General features: G+C 41.7%; 1 protein-coding gene across 1 annotated transcript in view; it reads right to left on the bottom strand.

Moving 5' to 3' along the window:
• Positions 1–21223, bottom strand: part of ALK (anaplastic lymphoma receptor tyrosine kinase) — a 61512-nt gene that overhangs the window by 15109 nt on the left and 25180 nt on the right. The window contains exons 5-13 of the mRNA XM_010293908.1: positions 18622–18784; positions 12806–12956; positions 10211–10342; positions 8982–9126; positions 7928–8110; positions 6337–6435; positions 5320–5472; positions 4003–4101; positions 2055–2241 (exon numbers count right to left, since the gene is read on the bottom strand). Coding sequence (XP_010292210.1) covers positions 2055–2241; positions 4003–4101; positions 5320–5472; positions 6337–6435; positions 7928–8110; positions 8982–9126; positions 10211–10342; positions 12806–12956; positions 18622–18784 — 1312 coding nt within the window. The remainder of the gene's footprint in view (positions 1–2054; positions 2242–4002; positions 4102–5319; positions 5473–6336; positions 6436–7927; positions 8111–8981; positions 9127–10210; positions 10343–12805; positions 12957–18621; positions 18785–21223) is intronic.

Below are 21223 nucleotides of genomic sequence, written 5' to 3' on the forward strand. Positions count from 1 at the left end.
TTGCACTATGCAGGGGACCAGACCTTGATGTGATCTTTCCTGGACCTACAATGTATTTAATTGGTAGCGAAAGCAATCCTCAGAAGTGAACAGACCCCAGTTACACCCCAGCTGCTGGCACTGCAGTGTGTAACAGATAGCACTCTTCTATGGCTTTGATGTTGGTGCTCTAGTGGTGGGTGCTCCATAACAGGTCAATAAAGATAGGTCTTACGTCTTGGTGTTGCCATACCCTAAACACATTTAACAGTTCCCATAATGTTTATGCATCACCATTAAAGAAAACATTGAACAAGAAACAGGAAGCACAATGGTTCTCAAAGGACCTGAATTCTAAACCAAGTATCTTTTCCTGATTTATTTTGTGATTCTGGGTAAGTACCTTAGCCAATAAATGGTGATGATAGTGCTTTGAAAAGCACTCAGTTCTAGGCATTCATGCTGAGAATAATTTCTGGCACTGATCGTATTATGAAATTTACAGTTTTGTTTTGAATCAAGGTAAAAGAAAAAGAGAAAGTAATTAATCACAAAACAGTTCCTGACCTATGTCTTTGTGATAGAAATTTTGCATACCTGTCTATTCAGTCACCACTCGCTTAACATTAAGTCAACTGGTACAATAGCTATACCACACAGGAGGCATGTCATAATGACATAGTGAACTCTGCCAGAGAATGAGGCTGCATCCAAGATCCTGAGTCCCTCTTAACCCTGCATGGGCTGCCCACTGGGCAGTAGTAATTTGAGCCTCTAAAAGACATTCCTGCATCTTTCCTGGTAGAGCCAGGCATGGCCTGAAAGCTGTACTGATTCTGTTCTCTGGTCTATCAGTAGACTGTTTTTGCATGGGCTGTTGCCCTCCTGTCTGTTCAAACAGGTGCTGCTAAGGGCAGTCTGCTCTGTTGTTACATAAGGTCTGTGTAGTTTTGCCAGGATAAAGACCAGTCTAGGTAGTGAAATCACAGTGAGGACTCGCATTGCCTGTGACTCAAACAATTCTTTTAATAAAATTTTGTAGGCACCAGCTTGAGACACTATTCTTGGCTATGTGTGACCAACTTATTACAAGCTGAGCGTATAAAACAGATCTCTACAGCTCATAACTCACCCTCCTCCCAAAAAGCCCACCTTCCCTGCCCTTATCAATTCCCAGCTGTATCCTCTGCTCTCTGCAGCTTGCCACACTTCAAAAATCCTTTCAGAGCCCAAGTGACAAAGGCAGCAGCAGCACAGGGTACACTGGAAACTTCCAGATGCAGTCCAGCAAGGTGTGCAGGTAAGGGGGGATGAGATAAGAGACAGAAAAACGTTGCAGACTGCATGGACTGCAATCATCTTTTTTAGCACCATAAGCTCCCTAGTCTTCCAAGCTCTCCGGTTCTTGGCTTTTTGCATAAAACTGCATGGTACCAGGGTAACGTCACATTCACAGGTGTCATGCACTGTATCCTGCAGTAGAGCAAGGTAGGAAAGAACTCCTGAATTTTCAAGTTTTTTCTTAAGAGACTAATTAAAGTTATTTAATTACTTCTAATTACTATTAGAAATTCTGATCTAGACATGACTATCCTGCTGGCTTCATATTCCCGTCTTTTTAACAGTGTCTGGCAGTCTCAAACCCATGCTTTTCCTGCTATTGTACTTAAGGATGTCATTGTCTTTACTAAAGATCCCATCAAAGACTTTAAAAGAGCCTCCTACAAGCCTCAGCCTTCCCAGTATTTCATTAGTTAACACTGGAAATGGGCCATTCATTGCACAGTCTGCAAAGATGTGTCTGAATTACTGGTGATGACTTTTCAGTTCCTCTCATAATCCCAGAAGATTAACACTGCACCTGTAAAAGGTCAAGGAGACTGCTGAAACGTAGTGCCCTCCACACAAGCCTAACTACTGCAGCTTTACATCTTCTTATGAAATGGGGCATGAGTCTAAAAGTGCATGAGAATTTGTACATGCCTGCACAAAGACATGAGTTCACACCTCTGTAAGACAGCCAGCATACACTGAGTGTACAGTGTAAAGCATGGGGAAGGCAAAGATGAATTTACCGGATGAGGGAGATGTTTTTTCGAGGCACCTCTTTGAGGTCACTAATGGATGTGGTCTTTCCTGCAAAGCAGTAGTTGGGATTGTAGTCTGTCATGATAGTGGAGGTACGCAGCTTGCTCAGTTTATATTCTGGGCTCTGTAACTCCATCTGCATGGCTTGTAGCTCCTGGTGCTTCCGACGATATACTAAATATGGAGAACACAGTAAACCAGAGACACAGATTGACTTTGGAACAGGACAGCAGCTGTGCAGCACATCTCACTGGAATTTGTTGTGTGGCCGAATTTCAGTGAATCAAAACAGACAGTGACACTGTCATATTTCTGTACATGAAATAATTACAGATAGAAAATGGAACCTGAAGTTATCCAGGAACCTTTAATTTGCACATCTTATAAAGAAACAGGCTTGCTCATGAACAGTTTGGAAGAAGTAAAATGAATTTCACTTGCAGAGATCTCTGATTTCACAGTTCTGAGGCTTTTGTTTTGTTCTATTTAGTTTAACTGGAGCTTCCAAGTATGAGTCCAGTTCCAAACTTGAGGGAGTCGGGGTATAACCAACTTTCCTAAATCATGTAGAAGTGACTAAAATCTGAAATTAATTATTACATCATATTGTTCAAAAAGGATAGACTAAACTGTTACCTCAGAATAACACATTGTATATAAAACTCACTCATTTTGCAAAACTGCCTCTGTTTCTAAACAAGAGACCTGGACTAAATTTGAAATCAGCTTATAGTACTGTTATATTCCTTGAATTTTTTCACTGATATTTCTGAAACATCATTAGAGATCACACCTTGAAAGAAGACATCCTGTGGATACTCCTTGAAATAGTAATTGATATTGCAGTATTTTTTTCAAAGCAAGATGCCGATCGTGAGCAGGTTAAATCACTATTACCCTTATTATTGATTTCTGTGGGAGCTGGATTGAGCCCAAAGACTGTGACGGTAATAGCTATTGCATCTTCTCCAGCAGATGCTGCTCAGGGGAAGAATTTAAGGGGTAAACATGCACTCGCAAAGGCAGACAGATGTAATGACCTATCCACAAACCCTTTCTCTCCTCCATTTTCCTCCTCATTGCTTTTCTCTGATTTTTTAAATCGCTGCTCTTTCCTGAGATGGCAGTGATAGGCTAGTTGGATGGAAAGAGGATTACTGTTCCACTCCCTGAGAAGTAATTTGTAATTTTAAAGGGGTACTGTCAGGACAGAAATCATACATGTAGGACCATGTGTGTGCAACTGATAACTCCTGAAATTCTTAAAACTGAAACAGCTGCGCAAATCTAATTTAATAGCTGCCATTTGCTGCTCTGTGTACATCCCTCCCCTGTCCCAGACTATATACAGTGTGGTCAAAGAAAGGTGGCAGAGCTGTGGTTTGAATCCCTAACTGCTTTTCACTGATTCAAATCTATTCTGTTTGCAATCAAATGCAGGTTAGCTATTGTTTAAAATAAGAAAACAAAAAGGTGAAAAATACCTTTTAGAATTTCAAATAAAGATGCCAAGAATGCCCACATTCTGCAAAGTAACAGTTTGTAAAAGGGCACTTATATGAGAATTTCAAGCTTAAAAGTCATACATTAAGAGGCTAAATCTGTACATAGGCACAAAAATAAAGAAGTTTTCTTTTAAGCATTAAGCACCACAGCTCTCACAAAACCAGTGGCAGCTGTGTTCTTGCAGCTTTACACTACCACACAAGTAATAATGTCTCTTTCGAGATGCAGTCAGTAACTGAAACCTCCTCAAATTGGTCACTGTGTTTAGAAATAAATACTGAAATCTGAAGTTTAAGGCGTGTGTGGGGGAAGGTGTCATTAAATACAGCAGTAGCTAAAAACCTGAATCCTTTTGCCTCCCAGGGTCCAATTATTCCTGTTTCATATCCAGCCCTTATATGAAAATATCTTTTAAAGAGAAACACTCACCTATCATGATTCCTGAAAAAGCCAAAATTAAAGCAGCCACCAATGCTGAAGTCACTACAGACAAGACCAAGGAAAGAGGGAGATGAACCACTGGTTCAGCTGTAACAGAGGCAGAAGAAGGAATTACATGTTTAAAATGGTCTTCCAGCAGCCACTTCTCTGCAGACAGATTTTTCTGCTCTTCTTTCCATTTACTCGTCTGTTGCTCCTATAGTATAGTAGCAACCTCTGACATGATCAGTTCTCAAGTTCTATGACCCTTAATACCTCATTGTTTAATTTTTTTCAATTAATATCAAGCAATTTAAACAGATTGTTTGCTATCAACAAATTAATTTGTGTACTCCTTGGTTTTCATACCAAGACCATAAAAACCAGGGGCAGAAGGTTGAGGAGGTAGAAAGAACATTACATTGCCAGGGTTAAAGTGCTTCTATCGGTGCCAAACCACAGCAAAAGCAGAAGGAAGACTGCAATATATCATCTCCTAAATGCATCTAATCCAGGCAGAAAAACCTGATAACAGTAAGTGTAGTACAAAGTATTCCATAGCTGCATCCTCATTTGGGACCAAAAGGCATTTAGTGACCGTCTATTAAGGTTTTCTCTGCCCTGGCAAAATGATCTTGCTTTTTATGCATTTTACAGATGGGAATGGTAAAAATATAGAACAATTTTCCCATGCCAGTGACAAAGCTGGGACCAGGATCCTGAAACCCTGGAGTCACTTGCTCTAACTGCAGGGCAAGAATATGAAGGAAACCTAGTCATGGAGCTCTGAGCACTTGGTTTTTCAAGTAAGACAAGTACAGGCACTGTCTTTAGTTTTCCTCAGAGATCTCACACAGAATTTCTTATAGAATCTGCACCTGCACCTTATATGTCCAAATCCACAGGAATTATATTCTTCTTCACCTTGTACATTTTTTGGTTCTTAAGAGGACTGACCTGGAATTTAAGTTTAGCTGCAAAATTCCTTCAGTGAGAAAATTTTTATGATTTCAGAGCAGAATGTGAGCATCAGCACAACCAGCTGCAAAATTTGACTCTCCTCAGTGCTGCCCAGTATACCAAACATATACTGTAAAGCAAACCAGCAATGCTGCTCTGTGCACCATTCCTCAGCATTGATTTGTCTATATCCCAGCAAAATAACCCTGTAGCATATACCAGCAGGAAAGAAGGTAACATTCAACAGAAACCAGTTTTAAGAAAGAGCAGATAATACTTTCAGGGTGTCTTACAGTCCAAACTACAGATTTTTGCCATGCATTTTCTGTTTCACATGCTAGCAGCCTACCCCCTACACGTACTTACCTATGCAAGACACACCATCCTCAGCCAGCTCTGTGCCTGGCTCACAAAAGCAAATGACTTTTTGAGTCTCAAGATCAACACGGCACTCGTCCATCTCACAGTGACTGCAGTTAAGATGCAGCCTAATATCCACCTCTCCGTGCCCCTCTGTCACTAGGGAGTGGATGAAAGAAGCAGAGTTAATTACCATAAAGATAATTCATATTATTCCCTTGGGCACTAACAGAAACAGGGGACATGGTGGTCACAGTTGCCAAATGTAGCAGAGTGGGCCCCATCTAACAAAATGATTTCTCCCCACCTCCCATAGCTCCTGCACTTTTCTCATGTAGAAAATAACATCCAGCTAAATTAGCCCACTGCAGTTGAGGTACACTGGCTCTCTGAGCAGATAGTCCTACGAGGTTAGCAAGGAGGCTGCTGCCGAGCCCAAGGGAAACCTGCCCTTTCAGCAGTCCATGGAGCTCACCCTTTTCTTTCCTGGCCTTTACTCCCTCTGAGATCAGACACTGCAATATTTTAAAAACTTTCTGTCTGAATCTATCAGGCCAGAGTGCATCTGTATTTGAAAACACTTCCGGTTGTTCTAAAGCAAACATTTTTTTGGACAGCACTGCACTGTTTTCTCTAGAAAATCCCTGGTCCAACCTGGATACTTTGCTGAGGGATGCTTTAAGGAACATGTTTGTTAGTGAATAGTCAGGTGCTTTGTCCATTTCTTTCCTAAATTATCTGAACTATGAGGTTCTGTTACCACTTTTATTAGCCAAAATTATTCTACAGGTGGTAGACTATATTGTTGAGAAGTGTTTTTCAATAGCCTTGATGTTCTCTCCACCTGCTTTCTTCCTGCTACTTCTGTTTATTTTCCACTGGACTTTGTTATGCTATCTTTCTGCCTCCTCATGTTCGTGATGACACTAAGCTGTACCCAAAGGGTTGTAAAGTTTCCTACAGATGTAAGCTATTCTTAGCATGAAATAAATCCACTAGAAGACTTCTGACCAATAGGAATACCTTTAAGTGCTGGAGTGTATAAAGTACCAGTTGGATTAATAAAGGACACACCATCCTCCCCATCCATCTCTGGGTCATTGTCCACTGCAGCATTGCCACCTATGTCAAACCAGAAGTTACCTTAACATACTGAGGCTCATTGGCACTAAAATAAAGATAAGCATTGCAACATGCATGACTTCAGCATACTTAGGGAGGCATCCAAATGAGAAAAGAGAATAAATCAAAGTGTTTAACATATAGGGAACACTTAGTGAGTTGTGGCATAAACCACTGGTCTTTTATCTCTAGAACTTCAATTTAATAGCAGCAGATTGTGACAATCAATTTCTTAGCTCTGTTTTAGGCAGACCATTGCAAACTAAGGCACAAACTCCATCTTTAACCATTTGGATGCTGTGAAATATATAAGCTCTTCTTAAAATTAATGTGTCCAAGAGACTGGAAAACCTTGAGACCAGTACTCAAGGGCTTGATCAGTACCCTTGCTCATCAAGTTATGTACTGTGTCAGCAGGAGGAATGAATAATCTGATATCCTTCCTCTCCTTTGCACCCTGAAAGCAGGGTGGTCCACCAGGAGTGGGGACTTGAAGGAGCATATGAGTTGCTCATTTGTGCTTGGGCATATAGATCATATAGGAGCAAAGTATGGGCAATACATAAAACATATTAGAAACACAGTACAGGCCATGTATTTGGTACTACAAGCATGCAAAGATTCCCCCACCCCAAGCAAAAATGTTTTTTCCTCTTTAACCATCTTCAGGAAAATAAAATGATGTAATGTGAGGCATTCTGTTGGAAAAAGAAGCATTACACAGTAACATTGGTACAAAACATGCACTTAAATTCATTACTTCCTCTCAGGATTTCTAGTCTATCATACACTTGATTTAAGCTGTGGAGAACCTGGGGTTAAAAAGTCCACCACAGTGCAGATGGCTGAAAAACTATGTGGCCCAGGAGATTATGGGTTAGTAGACATCTTGAATCTGGCCCACACCAGTTATAATCAACATAATACCATCTGACAGCTGTCCTGAGACCTGCAGCACATGAAATTAGCTCCTTGTTGACTAAAGTCAACACCATTGTCGTTATTAAGAGGGGTCCTGGCTGGCAGCCTGAGCCTCTGCCCCCAGAGACCACCTGCACAGGACCAAGGCCCTCTCACAGAAGGGCAGGGTAGAAGAAGCTGTCTTTTCAGTCTTTGCGCCTGGTGTAAAGCCTGGCTGCCAGTCTCCAGGACCAGAGTCCTCAAAACACAGGTACTGGTAACAGGAGCACATAGCCTGTGGCTCCTCCTTCTTCAGCACTATAACCCCAAAATGGAAGGCTCAAGAATCACAGCAGGATCTTGATGACACATTTTGCAGAGTGCAAAGCCAGGATTACAGCTGAAGGACTGACATCTGGCTATTTGCTCAAAGACTAAATACCATACATTCATCTAGAGCTAAAAAGGCAACACACAGACATACTAGTACATAACAGTCAAATATGCTAGCTACAGAATTATCTATCAGTGTTTTGCTGATCATTAGCACTAAAGGAGGGGAAGGGACACCTTGAACACGAAGCCACTTTACCTATATATCCTCCGCCTCCTCCACCTGAGGAGCACCCCCCTCCACCCCCTCCGAAACCCCCTCTTGTCTCCCACCCCCACTTCTTCATGGCCTGGGGGCAGGATCTTCCTCCAGTAGCACCTTCCAGCAAGGATTTTCCTGACCACAGGAAGGAAGTGTTATCATTCCAGCCACCTCCACCACCTGCAGTTAAGAGAAAATAAAAGGCACAGGTAGGGGTTATTTTTGTGTAAAAAACAATGCAGGGATCTGGAGAAGAAGCATTCCTATAAAGCACCTCAGTTGAAAGTAAGAATCTCATGCCTTGGTTAGAAGAGGGGATGTGTTTGCTACACAGTGCTATAGTGGCCTTTCTGTAAGACCATGTTAATCGTCTGCACCCCTTTTCACCTACCATACAAGGGCAAGTATTTTCTATGGAAAATGTAAAAAGATATCCCTGCCTACTCCCCAACCACTTGTTTCTGGTGGGGAGTACCGGTTACTGAGCCTTCCCCTTCTCTTTGCAAAAAATACTTTTGAAAAAACCCTATATCAGTTTTGAAGTGGAACAAAAGGAATTCAGTGAAAGGGATGTGAAAACATGTTCCATCCCCGCTCTGAATACAACATACTCACCAGTGACTCACTTTCAGCTCTGCTGGTTGTTCAGTCCAAGGTCTCTTCACAGAGACTTCTAGCCAGGGTGCAATTATGCTCTTTCTGCATAAGCCAGGGAGACTGTGAGCATGTCTACACAGCACAAAACAGTGCAGGGAGCAGGATGGCCACATTGACACAGCAAACTGCCACATCAAAAATCAAACAACTTTGCTTATGAGAGGTACTACATTATTTTGGGAGAATGTTGCCATTGCTACTGCTATACCATCTCTGATGCCCTTATTTAGGCCAAGTATCCTGCACTGTGGGCACACCTTATATGGATCTGCTATACTACCATGTTCCCCCTGAACTGTGTCTTCATGAGTTTTGCATCATCTCCTTGTGAGGAGGAATCTGGGAGTACCATATATTCATAAAAGTTTTCTTAAAAAGAATACATTTTCCTTACCTGCAGCTCCTGAATTTCCATTTAACCCTGGAATAGAGGAATCATTCTCCAGCCTTTCTGGATGAAATGTGTCTGTTTTGGCCCTGTAAGCCCTGCCACCACCTCCTGCTGCAATTATCAAGGGGACTGGTTCTCCATTCTCCATCTTAACAAATTCAGAAATAAAGGCAGTGTTCAAACTGAGTCAGACATGCAAATGTAAATTCAACCACATGCTAGTTACTGCATGTTGCACTAAGCAGGCACCTAGGATGGCTCAGCACTACAAATTACCATTGCATTATTTATGCACTCACATCCAAAAGACTAATGAATAGCACTAGTCCTACCAAGTTCTGCAACAGAGAACAGTGGCATCAGCAGCTCTATGAATTGCACCTACAGTGCTGATGGCTCTTAGAAAGCTTGTAATGTTACCATGTGATGACTTTCATCAACTTAAACAGCTAAGGAGCACTGCTTTATATAGTGCAATGTAGTGTAGGTAAAGGACTGCTACACTGGAAACTGTCTGAGCATGCAGAGGTATGTAGAATTATGTAGAAGGTGGGTGATCTAAACATACTGTTGATGCCTGAAACTGGTGTTTGGAATGAGTACTGTCTCAGCTAGTACTTGACAGAAAAGTTCAGTGGCCCCTAGCTATAGGGTTGTCAATAGAAAACATACAGGCTATCCTCAACTTTTCTTGTCATAGGGCAATAGTTGAGTCACCATCCCTGGAGGTATTTAAAAGACATGTAGATGTGGTGCTTAGCAACATGGCTTAGTGGTGGACCTGGCAGTTCTAGGTTAACGGTTGGACTCAATGATCTTAAAGGTCTTTTCCAATCTAAATGATTCTATGATTCTAAATGTGTAGCTAAAGTCTAATGTTCTACAATAGTAGATTTGAATCAAGTCCTGTGGAATTCGTCCTTTGCTGTAGAATTATGCTTCAGCATCTCAGCCTGCATTGAAAAAAACCCAATTCAAACTATTATGTTCGCAAAGGAAACTCCAAGCCACTGAAGCAAGTGTGGCCGTACTGCACAGCAGTTCGAAGAAGTGTGAAGGGCCAACTCAGCTCACTACAGCTATCAACTGGAAATGAAGAATACCTGGCGCTCACTTTGTGGACCCTTGCCCAGAGGTGTATAAAGGGTTGTCAGATATTTCAGGCTGCGATACTAGAGGCAAGTGGCAGCATGTGTTCATGCTGGAGGTGCATGAGGACTATGTTTCCATACCTTAAATATGTAAGTTGCGCCTCCCCCGCCTCCACCTCCTCCTGCCCATTCATTGACACTTCTGTTCACACGTATCTCTTCTTCAATCACATTGTTCTCTCCAATGCAGACTTTCTGTATAACATCATTAGTCTGCAAACAGAAGATCAGATCTGAATTCTGGTAAGAAATCTCCATATCCTTGTACATCACAGGTCTTGTGGACCCTTCACCCTCCCAAACGAATAAATTGTCCTCCTGTGAAACTACATAAGTAGAAGCAAGTGAATGCTCTTCTAGAAGAATCTTGCTTTTTGCTTCATTTTAATTGAATTATTTTGAAGCAAGCTCAGTGCTGATATCTATTACCATGTAAAACAGCGCCATAAACTTTTAACATAGAAGATGTAGCAGAATTTACTGCAAATACTTCCCAGCATTAACTACCTGTATTTCACAAGTGAGGGAAGGGAGTAACTCAGCAATGATGTGACTTGCCCCATGTCATGCAACAGCCAAATGGCAGAGATATAGAGAGAACCCAAGTTTCTTTATTCCTCTTCCAGTGCCCTATTGGTTGGGGACCAGGCAGCCAACATGCATCAATCCAGAACTAAGATGTATTGGTGGCTCACATAGATGTACCAGAGCTACCTTTAACCTAGGTAGTCATAGTATGGACAGTAGCAATGAACTCAGCATAGACTAGCCACCTAATATTTATCTAGACTTCCAAGCAAGTTTTGATGTTTATCTGACATTTATGCTGTAGCAGTAATTTTACTGTAATTACCAGTGCTAGCTAGTTCAAAGCCGACCAAAACAGCTGCAGTCCCACCTTTGATTGCAGCGTTGACCTGATGGTAAAGAAAATGATTCGCTAAAGAGTCCATATTTCCTACTTAGTATTTTTTTCCCCTCCACCAATTAGTATCAAATGTAATGAACCATCTTCACTAGGCAAATCGCTGAATTCACTGATTTCAAATACAACTTTAAACCACCATTTATAAGTACTTCTAGACTATGACCTAAGAGAGGTAATTGCTGCTTTGATTTTAAATTGGAGCACTAAAGTGCATGGCAAGCAGGACTCTGCTGTGAGTATCTGTAAGTTGCAAGCTTTGCTTCTAGCTTATTTTACTTTATACATTTAATCTCAGTAACACTATCTTGTTATGCACACTGAACTCACTAAGTCAACAACACTTCAAGGGAAAAATGCACAGTTATTATAGTGGGATTGACCTTCTGCTTCATTCTACTTTCATGTATGTGTTTTCTTTTGAAAGAGGAACCTGATAAAAGCATCTTCAAGTTACAAATTATTCTGTTGACCACAAAATGTGTCCTAGGTTGTGCCAGAGAATGAATGGCATCCATTTTGTGTGTGCAGACTTGCCAATGGAACTAAACAATCCTCCTTTCCCTAGTCTTCCCTCTCCTTAATTGATTTGGAGTTGGGTGGGAATGATTAATAAAATGACAAAGTCAATGACCCAAAGGAACCACTAGATTACAATTGAATTAAAAAAAAAAAAATCCTTCATGGCGAAGACATAACTGATTACAATCCAATCTAGTAAAAGTCCCTTCTACAAGTCAATGCAATCTCTTTGCCTCAATGAAAGAATTACATTAGCACTCAATAAATTCTCACTAAGATTACAGTGGCCTGCAGTTTAATGAGTCCATATATTACACTCAGCTGGAATGTCCTAGTTATAGACGTTAGATGGAAGTTTGAGTTAGGGCATTTCTCATTTCAAAGAGGCTTCATATTAATGGTTTGTTTGGAGGTATGTATAACTCCAGTTTTAACATTATTTACTTCAGCACCCAGCCCTGAGAACCCCTCTTTCTTGCCTACATCCGTCAACCTTTCTCTGCTGTAACAGACTGCTAAGCTTTCATCTCTTGGATGCCAGCCATTAACAGTTGAGAAATGCACAGCAGTTAAATGTCCAGCTCAAACCCGTAGGTGAAATTTCATCAGATAGTGCTTAGTTTCTTCCATAAGAATCTTGTATTCCCTCATCCTCCAAAGAATACTAAAGAATTAATAGATTATTGTGCCTGCAAATGGTGGAATTTGCACCTTCCTGTCAAGGCATTTGCAGCAATGATTGGTTACTAACACAAAAATCAGGACTGACCCAGCAGTGATTGTCTCTCCCATTCCCATACAGAGAATAACCAAACAGGCCTTGTGACGTGGGTGTCTCCAGAGTTGCATAGTACTATGAAAATGGTGGGGCTGGGCTCAACAGGAGCAAAGACAAAGCCCTGTGAAGTCAACCTTGAAGACTGAACTCCAGAGGAAAGGAAGGCAGGGTTGTCTGTTCTCTCTGAAAACCCACACAGAAGCTCTGAGATATGCAGATCAATCATGAACCCATAGTGTATTATCAATGGGGCCTGAATGTTGAAGAGGAAGTGATCACCGTGACATGGTACTTCATCTTTTCACACTCATGCCCTCCCAGTAAAACTGTAGCTATCCCTTGAACCATAGAACTCGAGACCCCTCAGGGACAATGGTTTTCTCTGTAAACAGACAAAACACCATGGATTTGTAGAAGGGATTAAGGCAAAACAGAAAGAGCAATCACTTACGCTAGGACAAGCATCTTCTCCTTGCTGTCCCACCAAGATATACAAAGTATCATCCTTCTGGAGGTCAAAAATTCCCAGCACAGACACGCCGTGGGACCGCACCATGGTGTTCTTCCCTCCTTTCCCACCAGCAGCTCCATAGCCTGAGATGCTGCAGAAAAAGAAAACAAAAGCCTGGCACCTGAGTTGTCCCAGACAGGTGGAAGGTAGTACAAACCACTGCTGGGCACTGAGTGTTTTGCACACCTGAACTGTATACAGTGTCACAGGGCCATGCCCTGAAGACCTGACACTCTAAACAAATATAGACACAAAGCTTGAAGACTGAGGTTGTCTGCTCTACATGGACCTATGAACTTGGGTAGCTACAAAACAGCTTCTTTCACATTGATTCTTGGGCAAACACTCACTGAGGAGAGAGTGAGCAAGTCCCTGCAGTTTCAAAATTTAATATAGGAAACACATCTTCTTTCCCAGAAGATATACCCTTGAGAGGTTTGCAGCATGGAAGAGAAAGAACCGAAGCAGGAGAACTGGTAAGTACAGCACATAGGGCTAAAGAGAACATTAAGCACAATCTTGATGGGGGGAGATTAGAGAAAGCAGACAGCATAACTGGTCCTGGTAGCATGGACCAGATGGGAAATAGCTCTCCTATTCCAAGGACCAGAGGAATATAGAAGAGTAGATGGACATGACACTACCTGAAGTAAACAAAGGTGGCAAAAGCCCCTTGGCTAAACTCACAGTAACCATGAATGTCTCACTGTCTCCAGTCAGGAGTAGCTAGGTTGCATACACAGGCTGCTGCAGTCTCGATTAAGGCTCTGGGAATTTTATTTCAAGCAGTCAAGATTCAGAGGTCCTTACTGTTGTTGATGTACCCAAAGATTTGGCTGTACCACTGTATTGCTCAGTGCCTCCCTCTCCCTTTCTAAGTATCTAAATAATTTAAATACTTCAAGCAGCTTTTATCAAGGAATTTCGAAGCACTTTATAAAAATCATGATAAAACACATCTCTGCTGCAACAAAAGTCAGAGTTACTCAACTTTCTGAGCAAGTCAATGGTGGTACAGCAAGCCCAACTGAGATTTGAAATAAGCAGGTGACTCTCCACTAACATTAGTAGCTTTGGGGCTATTTCCATGAGAGCAAAATTCAACCTGGAGCATGTAAACAGTGACTGTAGGGCTAAGAACACAAAACTTCCTCTTGGCTTCCTAACAGTTACAGTATACGTGTTCTGCTTTAACTCCTCCTTTCCTCTAGCACCTGGTTTGTCTTTGCCTAGCACAATCCTGCACGCAAACAGGCTACAAGCAGAAGGAACCAGCAGTGCCCATTGTGCCTGAGCACCCTGAACAGGTTGGGCAGCCAGCTCACTTTCAGTCAACAGCTTGCCTTAACCACTAGCATGAGGAACTCACCTTGTAATATTGCTCTGAGGCAGCCAGAATGGAGCAGTTCTGATGTCGAAGCAACTGTGGAGCGTCAAGTGCCTCATAAAGCATATTAGATCCTCGCAACGTGATGTGATTATGGTCATGCCACTTCTGATAACCAAAGCGATCATTCCTCAGTAAGGCTGCACTGGAGCCAGCAGAAAAAGTGATGGACACAGCACTGGGCTACCCTGAACAGATGCTGCATGAATCTGAAGACTAAGTTGATTTGCTGTAGAATTTTGTAATGGCTAATGAGGTGCACTATCAGGCACAGCAAGCTGGCAGGGCTAATCGGCTGCAATTAGGGGCCATATTTTTCTGTGTATGAACAGATTTTGTATACAAGCAATGATGACAGGAAGTTCAGGAGAACCCATTTTGGCCTCATTCAAAAGCTGCAGGCAAATAAAAAGCAGTAGATTCAGGTGACAGTCATTCCCTATTCAAAATGGGTGTCACTATTTAAACAGACAGGTTATCTTTGACTTCAAGTTTTAGCAGGATCCTTTTCCTTAGACACAACTTTCTTTTACAGGAGGAATCCATTTAACCATATTGTCCCTGAAGAAATATTCAGACCACCCTGAGTAGATAGAATCAGAATACCTTCCACTGTCTTCCTCCTTTTCTTTTACTATGATACTTGTAGGAGCTGAAAAAGAAAACTGCATCATCAGGGAGGATCAGGATGAGCAGGGTGCACTGACTGTACAAACTAGAGCTGGAGAAAAAAATCCACCTCTAGGTAGACAGGTCATGGGAAATACTGGAGCTAGTTTTGAGAATATGAAAAAATGGCTGATCAACTCAAAAGAACACCTTTTTGCATTCCACTGTGCTGTGTTCGTGTACTAGCTCACAAGACAGTACCAGAGAAAAGAGAGGACAGTGGAAGTACAACAAATGGGGCACTCAGCAAAAGGGACCAAAGACTCTTGCTTTAAAAATTGAAAGAATCCAGATAATGGATGGTAACGTCTAATTTATTACAGTTTACTTCTCTAATATTTGATCATAGGCCTACATATGGGATGACCTTCTGAATGCTTAGAAGGAAATTTGAAAAGAAAAACATTCTTTTATATTGCCTAACTTTACTGTTATACAATGTGCAATCCCATGGGAGCAAATTGGATGATTTTGTCTGTATCAGCACTGGAGTATGTAGGACGCCAGTCTTCAAATGAAGCGGCCTGCCGTGTGTGGCAGCCTACCCAGAGCTTCATAGATGGTGGTGTTTTCTGGGTGTGGATAGCTTGTGCTAGTAGAGTTGTGCAAAGTTGAGCTTTTTGTCTTTGCATTTTCATAAACGCATATTCTGCCTCGTGTTCACACAATCTATGTCCTTCTCATGCAGTTATTAGGAATGTAACTCACTGCTCTACATTACACAGTGTAAAATGCACTGATATGGCATAACAACAGCTTGCTTAAGAGCCCAACAGCCACCTGGACGATTTCATCTCTGGGTCAGGTATACTGGAGATGTCTATCAGGCTAACTTACAGCACCCACAGTGCAGCAGGCCTGCAGGGCAGAACTAATTACAGGTCCAGACTCTGGGAAGCCCTAGAATTGATATTGCAACTTGACATTTTCCTAGGGCCATGCTATACTGGGGGACTGTCCTGCCCCTTCAGCAGCACACAGTCAGGAAGATGTTAAGTTAATTTAAGCCCACAGTTGCCTCCCCTTTTCCCCAGGCTGTGAATTCTCTTAAAAGATGCGGAAGAGAATGTCATCCATTTACATGGATGCTTGTGCAAAGCATTTGACACAGCCCCGCACGACATCCTTGTGTCTAAATTGGAGATAAATAGATTTGATGGATGGACCACTTGCCTGATAAAGAATTGTCTGGATGGTCGCACTCAAAGAGTTGCAGTCAACAGCTCAATGTCCAAGTGGAGACCAATGATGAGTGATGTTCCTCAAGGGTCGGTATTGGGAGAGGCGTTGTGTAACATCTTTGTCAGCAATATGGACAGTGGGATCAAGTGTACCCTCAGCAAGTTTGCCAATGACACCGAAAGCTGTGTGGTGCAGTTGACATGCTGGAGGGACTGGATGCCATCCAGAGGGACAGGCTTGAGAGGTGGGCTTATGCGAACCTCATGAAGTTCAGCAAAGCCAAGTGTAAGGTCCTGCACATGGGTTGGAGCAATCCCAAGCACAAATACAGGCTGGGCAGAGAATGAATTGAGAGCAGCCCTGATGAGGGCTTTGGAGTACTAGTGCGTGGAAAGCTAGACATGACCCGGAATGTATGCTCACAGCCCAGAAAGCCAACTGTATCCTGGTCAGTGTCAAAAGAAGCATGGGCAGCAGGTCAAGGGAGGTGATTCTCCCTCTCTACTCTGCTCTTGGGAGATCCCACCTGGAGTACTGTGTCCAGCTCTGGGGTCCCCAACATAGGAAGGACATGGAGCAGGTCCAGAGGAGGGCCATGAATATGGTCAAAGGGCTGGAGCACTTCTCCTATGAAGACAGGCTGAGAGAGTTGGGGTTGTTCAACCTGGAGAAGAGAAGGCTCTGGGGAGACCTTATAGCAGCCTTCCAGTACCTGAAGGGGGCCTACAAGAAAGCTGGAGAGGGACTTTTTACAAGGGCATGTAGTGACAGGACAAGGAGTAACGGCTTTAAACTGAAAGAGGGTAGATTTAGCTTAGATATAAGGAATAAATTCTTCACAGGTTGCCCAGAGAAGTTGTGGATACCTCATCCCTGAAGTGCTAAAGGCTAGGTTGGATGGGGTTTTGAGCAACCTGGTCTAGTGGAAGGTGTCCCTGCTCATGGCCAAGGGGGCTGGAACTAGATGATCTTTTAAGGTCCCTTCCAACCCAAACCATTCTATGATTCTGTGATAGATAGGTTACCAATGACATTAGCCTTCTATTATCTGTATAGAACCTAAAAGTCTGTTACGTCATCTACAGGACTTAAATAGACAGGTCCTCCCTGAACAACCTCTTGTTGGTATGGTGTAGCAAAAATTAGCCTACAGTTGCACTGGAATTCTGGCTCTTCTTGGGCTGTGATATCAAAGAAATGACAATGTTGTAAGTTTATTGCCTCTTCTCTTTTGGGCTATACTTTATAACCATATTTACTGAATGCTGGTCCTGAAAAATTCTATTCACCTCAGGCAACTCATTTTTGATAGCTGAGTAAAATCATCATTAATGCTCTTTTCATTACCATTAATCCTTGTGGTAATAGGCACTCAGGCAGAACTTGTCCCTAGCTTAGCCAGTTTCTCAAAACTGCTTTGCAGTAGATTTCTGTCAGAGACTGACATCTATCCTCAATATTAATATCCTTTTTCAATTACAATTAAACAAAAGAAGGTGCCAGTAAGTTTTAACTGAAATCTGTTCAAAGCCTTCAGTGGAATGTTCTGCTTTGAAATCCATGCTACCATCATTGGTTTCAATATAGAACGCTGCATAAAAAACCACCACTAGACAGTCATTGATTCAAACAGACAGTTCTGCTTACAAACTGACGCATGTAATGGCTTGATGTTACCATTCAGATACAGTGAACTAAACTTCGATTGTACTTCTTTCCTCAGCAAAAGCAAAAAGAAAAAATGATTGGAAAAAATCTGATTAAGTAGCATTGAACCGTATCTGCTCAAGTCCCTTTGAAAATAACTCCACAGAGGGATTTAAGCATTAGAACCCTCAGTATCACAGAGCCTAACACTTAGGTGGCTGGCTTCCAAAGTAAATTCTACAGTGGTGAGCCAGGCTTACATGCTCAACTTACCATGCCTAGGTTCAAAAACTCAAGATGCAGAGCAGAGCTTCATGCAAGCCGTCCCCTAAGAAATGTTGATATATGATTGTGCCTCTGATACCAGGTGAAGAGTGGGAAAACCTCATTCTGATCCCAGAATTCAACAGATGGCATGTGGAATATGTATACCCCTTGGCCTCGGGAGGTCAAAACACTTGATTTTCAGCTACTTACAGAGCTCTCTTTCTGAGCAACCTGATCTAGTTGAAGATGTCCCTGCTCACTGCAGGCGGGTTGGACTAGATGACCTTAAAAGGTCCCTTCCGACCCAAAGATTCTATGATTCTAAGATTCTCTCCCATCCCGTAACCATTAGGCTAAAGATCTGTCTGTCTCAGTCAGTTGCTTCTCCTTCTTTTCTTCTCTCTTTCACCAAAAAGTCAAATCTTTCACAGAACCAATCTGAGACTGGAAACGCTGGAAATCACAAGATCAAGGAGAAGTAAAACCTAAGCAGATCTGGCCAAACTTCTGAATATAATACTTCATATATGCCTAGCATGTATTGCAGCTTGCAGAAGTTTCAAATGCAAAGATATATCATGACAATCGGAGACAGTTCCCTTACCTGTATGTGTTGGTTGCTGGTACTCTCCAGATCTGAATGCCTTGAAGAATCCCTTCAGCTCCTACAATCACACTGAGGTTGGAGTTCCTGTAGGCATCGTTGCATTGGCTCTGTGTGGGGCCATAAGGTCCACTGGCACCACATGTTGTGAATAACCAGTGATCTGAAATGAGGACATGTACAAAGCATGATCCAAACATCCAAAGATAAAGTAGCTGTTCTGCTCTTTATTCACTCTTTCTTGTTGGACCAAGAGAAGAACCTGGCCCCTGGGGTTTTATCTAGAAGAAATACTCACAGAATTCTTTTAAAAGACTCATAGCACTGGGTGTCTCAGTATTTGACAGCTTTTCATCAACATCTCCTGAAAGCTATCACAACTATGAACATAGCTTTACTTTTTCTAAGGCTCAGAAAGGCAAAGATCACAGAGTAGGTAAAATGCAACACAGACCACCCAGTTTTGGGCTCTGCTCTCTGGGCTGTTAAAGTGCACACTCATAACCTCAAGACCAGTGCCCTTTAGTCCTTTCCGTTTCTACAGACATTTGATGATTAAATGTATTTTATATGGGTCATTAGCTGTTAAAAGCAGATAAAAACCTGTAAATACATCATCTCAGTGATTAAAATATAACAATAAACTAATTGTTTTTTTAATAATTATTTGCTCACAAGAGATTCAAGTTAAGCTTCAGAAGGCAAAACATCTAACTGAAGCCTGTAAAACAAGCATTCAGTTCTGCATGTTCTAGGCCAGATCTGCCAGTGTAAATCAATGCATCCCTATTACAGCCATTTTTATCAACTGGAAGTACTACCCCTGTACAAATAGATTTCTAGAACAAGGCTTTGCTAATTTGTGCCTCAAAAATCTAATTTTTTTATTTGAATATATGATGCTGAAAACAGTGTTCTTTTCCTTAAAGATTCATTATTAAGGCCAGCACAGTTGTGAGACCACAATGTAAAACCCACCTTATCATTTTTCATATGCAATCAAAACTAAGATCTAGATGGTAAATAAGTGGACTAAGCATTTTAGGTGCACATTACATGATTTACCTTTCATACTTATTAACAAGCTAATATACACAATCTAATAAACTCTGTTTCTTAATTCTACTGCTATTAAAGACAAAAGAATTGAAATACATGTAAAGAACATTATTTCCACAAATTATGTTGGGCCAGCCAGTCCTCCTTATGGCTTTCTCAAAGGGTATCATTTTTCCCCTCAATTCCCCCTCAACTCAATTTAATGGTACTAATTAGCTCCGATAGAGCATTAGCTTGATCTGCTCCTTGGAATTTGGAGCTACTGTCTATGATTGTCTGCATGTGCCTGGATGAGAGAGGCCAGCAGCTCTACCATTACTGTTACTGGGGGGGTTCCCCCACCAGAAATACAAGCAAACACCTTAGTTTAGCCAGGCACAAGGTCTGAATTACTTTTCACAAACTAATCCTGAAATTCCTTCTTATAAAAAAGTTCAATGCATGAAATGTATCAAATAATTTGGCAGGACTTTAAGAAATAAAGTGACTGGTATTTATGAAAAACCTTTGTAATACAGTCTTGGCTATTCCAAGAAGCAATGCAAAACTACTACTCTAGGAAAGCTTCCCAGTCCAGGTACTGCTGAGAGAATAATCTCTTCCTTCTTATTGCAAAATCTATGCCACCCTTTCTCAAAACTCCCTTTGCAAGGTTCCTCTAGAGATTTTGCTGTTGTTACTTGTTTTATGCAGACACTTACATACTTATTTTACTTATTTCTTTAATCCTTTTGCAATGGGTAGCAGTAGAAAGTCTTAAAATTAGTAGATAGCAAATGGAAGAATTTCTCTTTCCTCCTCTGCCTCCAATGTACTCCTAAAAACCCAAGAACAACAGGTAAGGGGAAAAGCACCTAAGAAAGCAAGATCTAAAAGTTCCTAATGAAAAATGCTTCAGTAGCTTGAATATTGACAGTCTTGCACCATAAGTTACTTATGTTTATTCTTGCAAAAAAACCCCACAACAAAACCAAAACAAAATCTCACACAAAAGGGAAGATGAGAGACTCATTCTGTCAGCTATCACAGTGATTTAACATTGCAATATCCCAGTGGGCTAAGCCACCTGCACTGAAACATATGTTTAGTAAAGCAGACAGGTAAGTGTCTTTGTTTGGAACAATAAGAAGCCATTTGGATGTCGCCAGTGAAACATCAAATATGTTCCCAAAGGTAGAAGCAGGTGACCTTCAAGAGAACAGTAAGCCCAAAACATGAGAGAAACAAATGGAAAAGTAGAAGTGACAAACCTAGGACAGACCACAGCATGTGCACACTGCTGCTACTGTTAAGTTTTACATTTCTGATTTACTCCCTTTAAACCTTTGGTATCTGCTTACCTGGCCTTGGCAAAAGTATCTCTAGACTATCACACATGTAACACACACCACAGTTGGACCTGAAACTGTCAGTTCTTGACTCCCACTGGGTTCCAGGGATGGGGGATCAACGAACTATGTCTTATTCCAAAATGCTTTTTAGTGGCCCTCTGTTTCCTTACAAGCTCAATGCCCTGGTGGAACAGAAGAAAAATGTCCTCCTG

Source organism: Phaethon lepturus, unplaced genomic scaffold (genome assembly GCF_000687285.1).
Source record: "Phaethon lepturus isolate BGI_N335 unplaced genomic scaffold, ASM68728v1 scaffold9139, whole genome shotgun sequence".
In the NCBI taxonomy this organism is placed as follows: Eukaryota; Metazoa; Chordata; class Aves; order Phaethontiformes; family Phaethontidae; genus Phaethon; species Phaethon lepturus.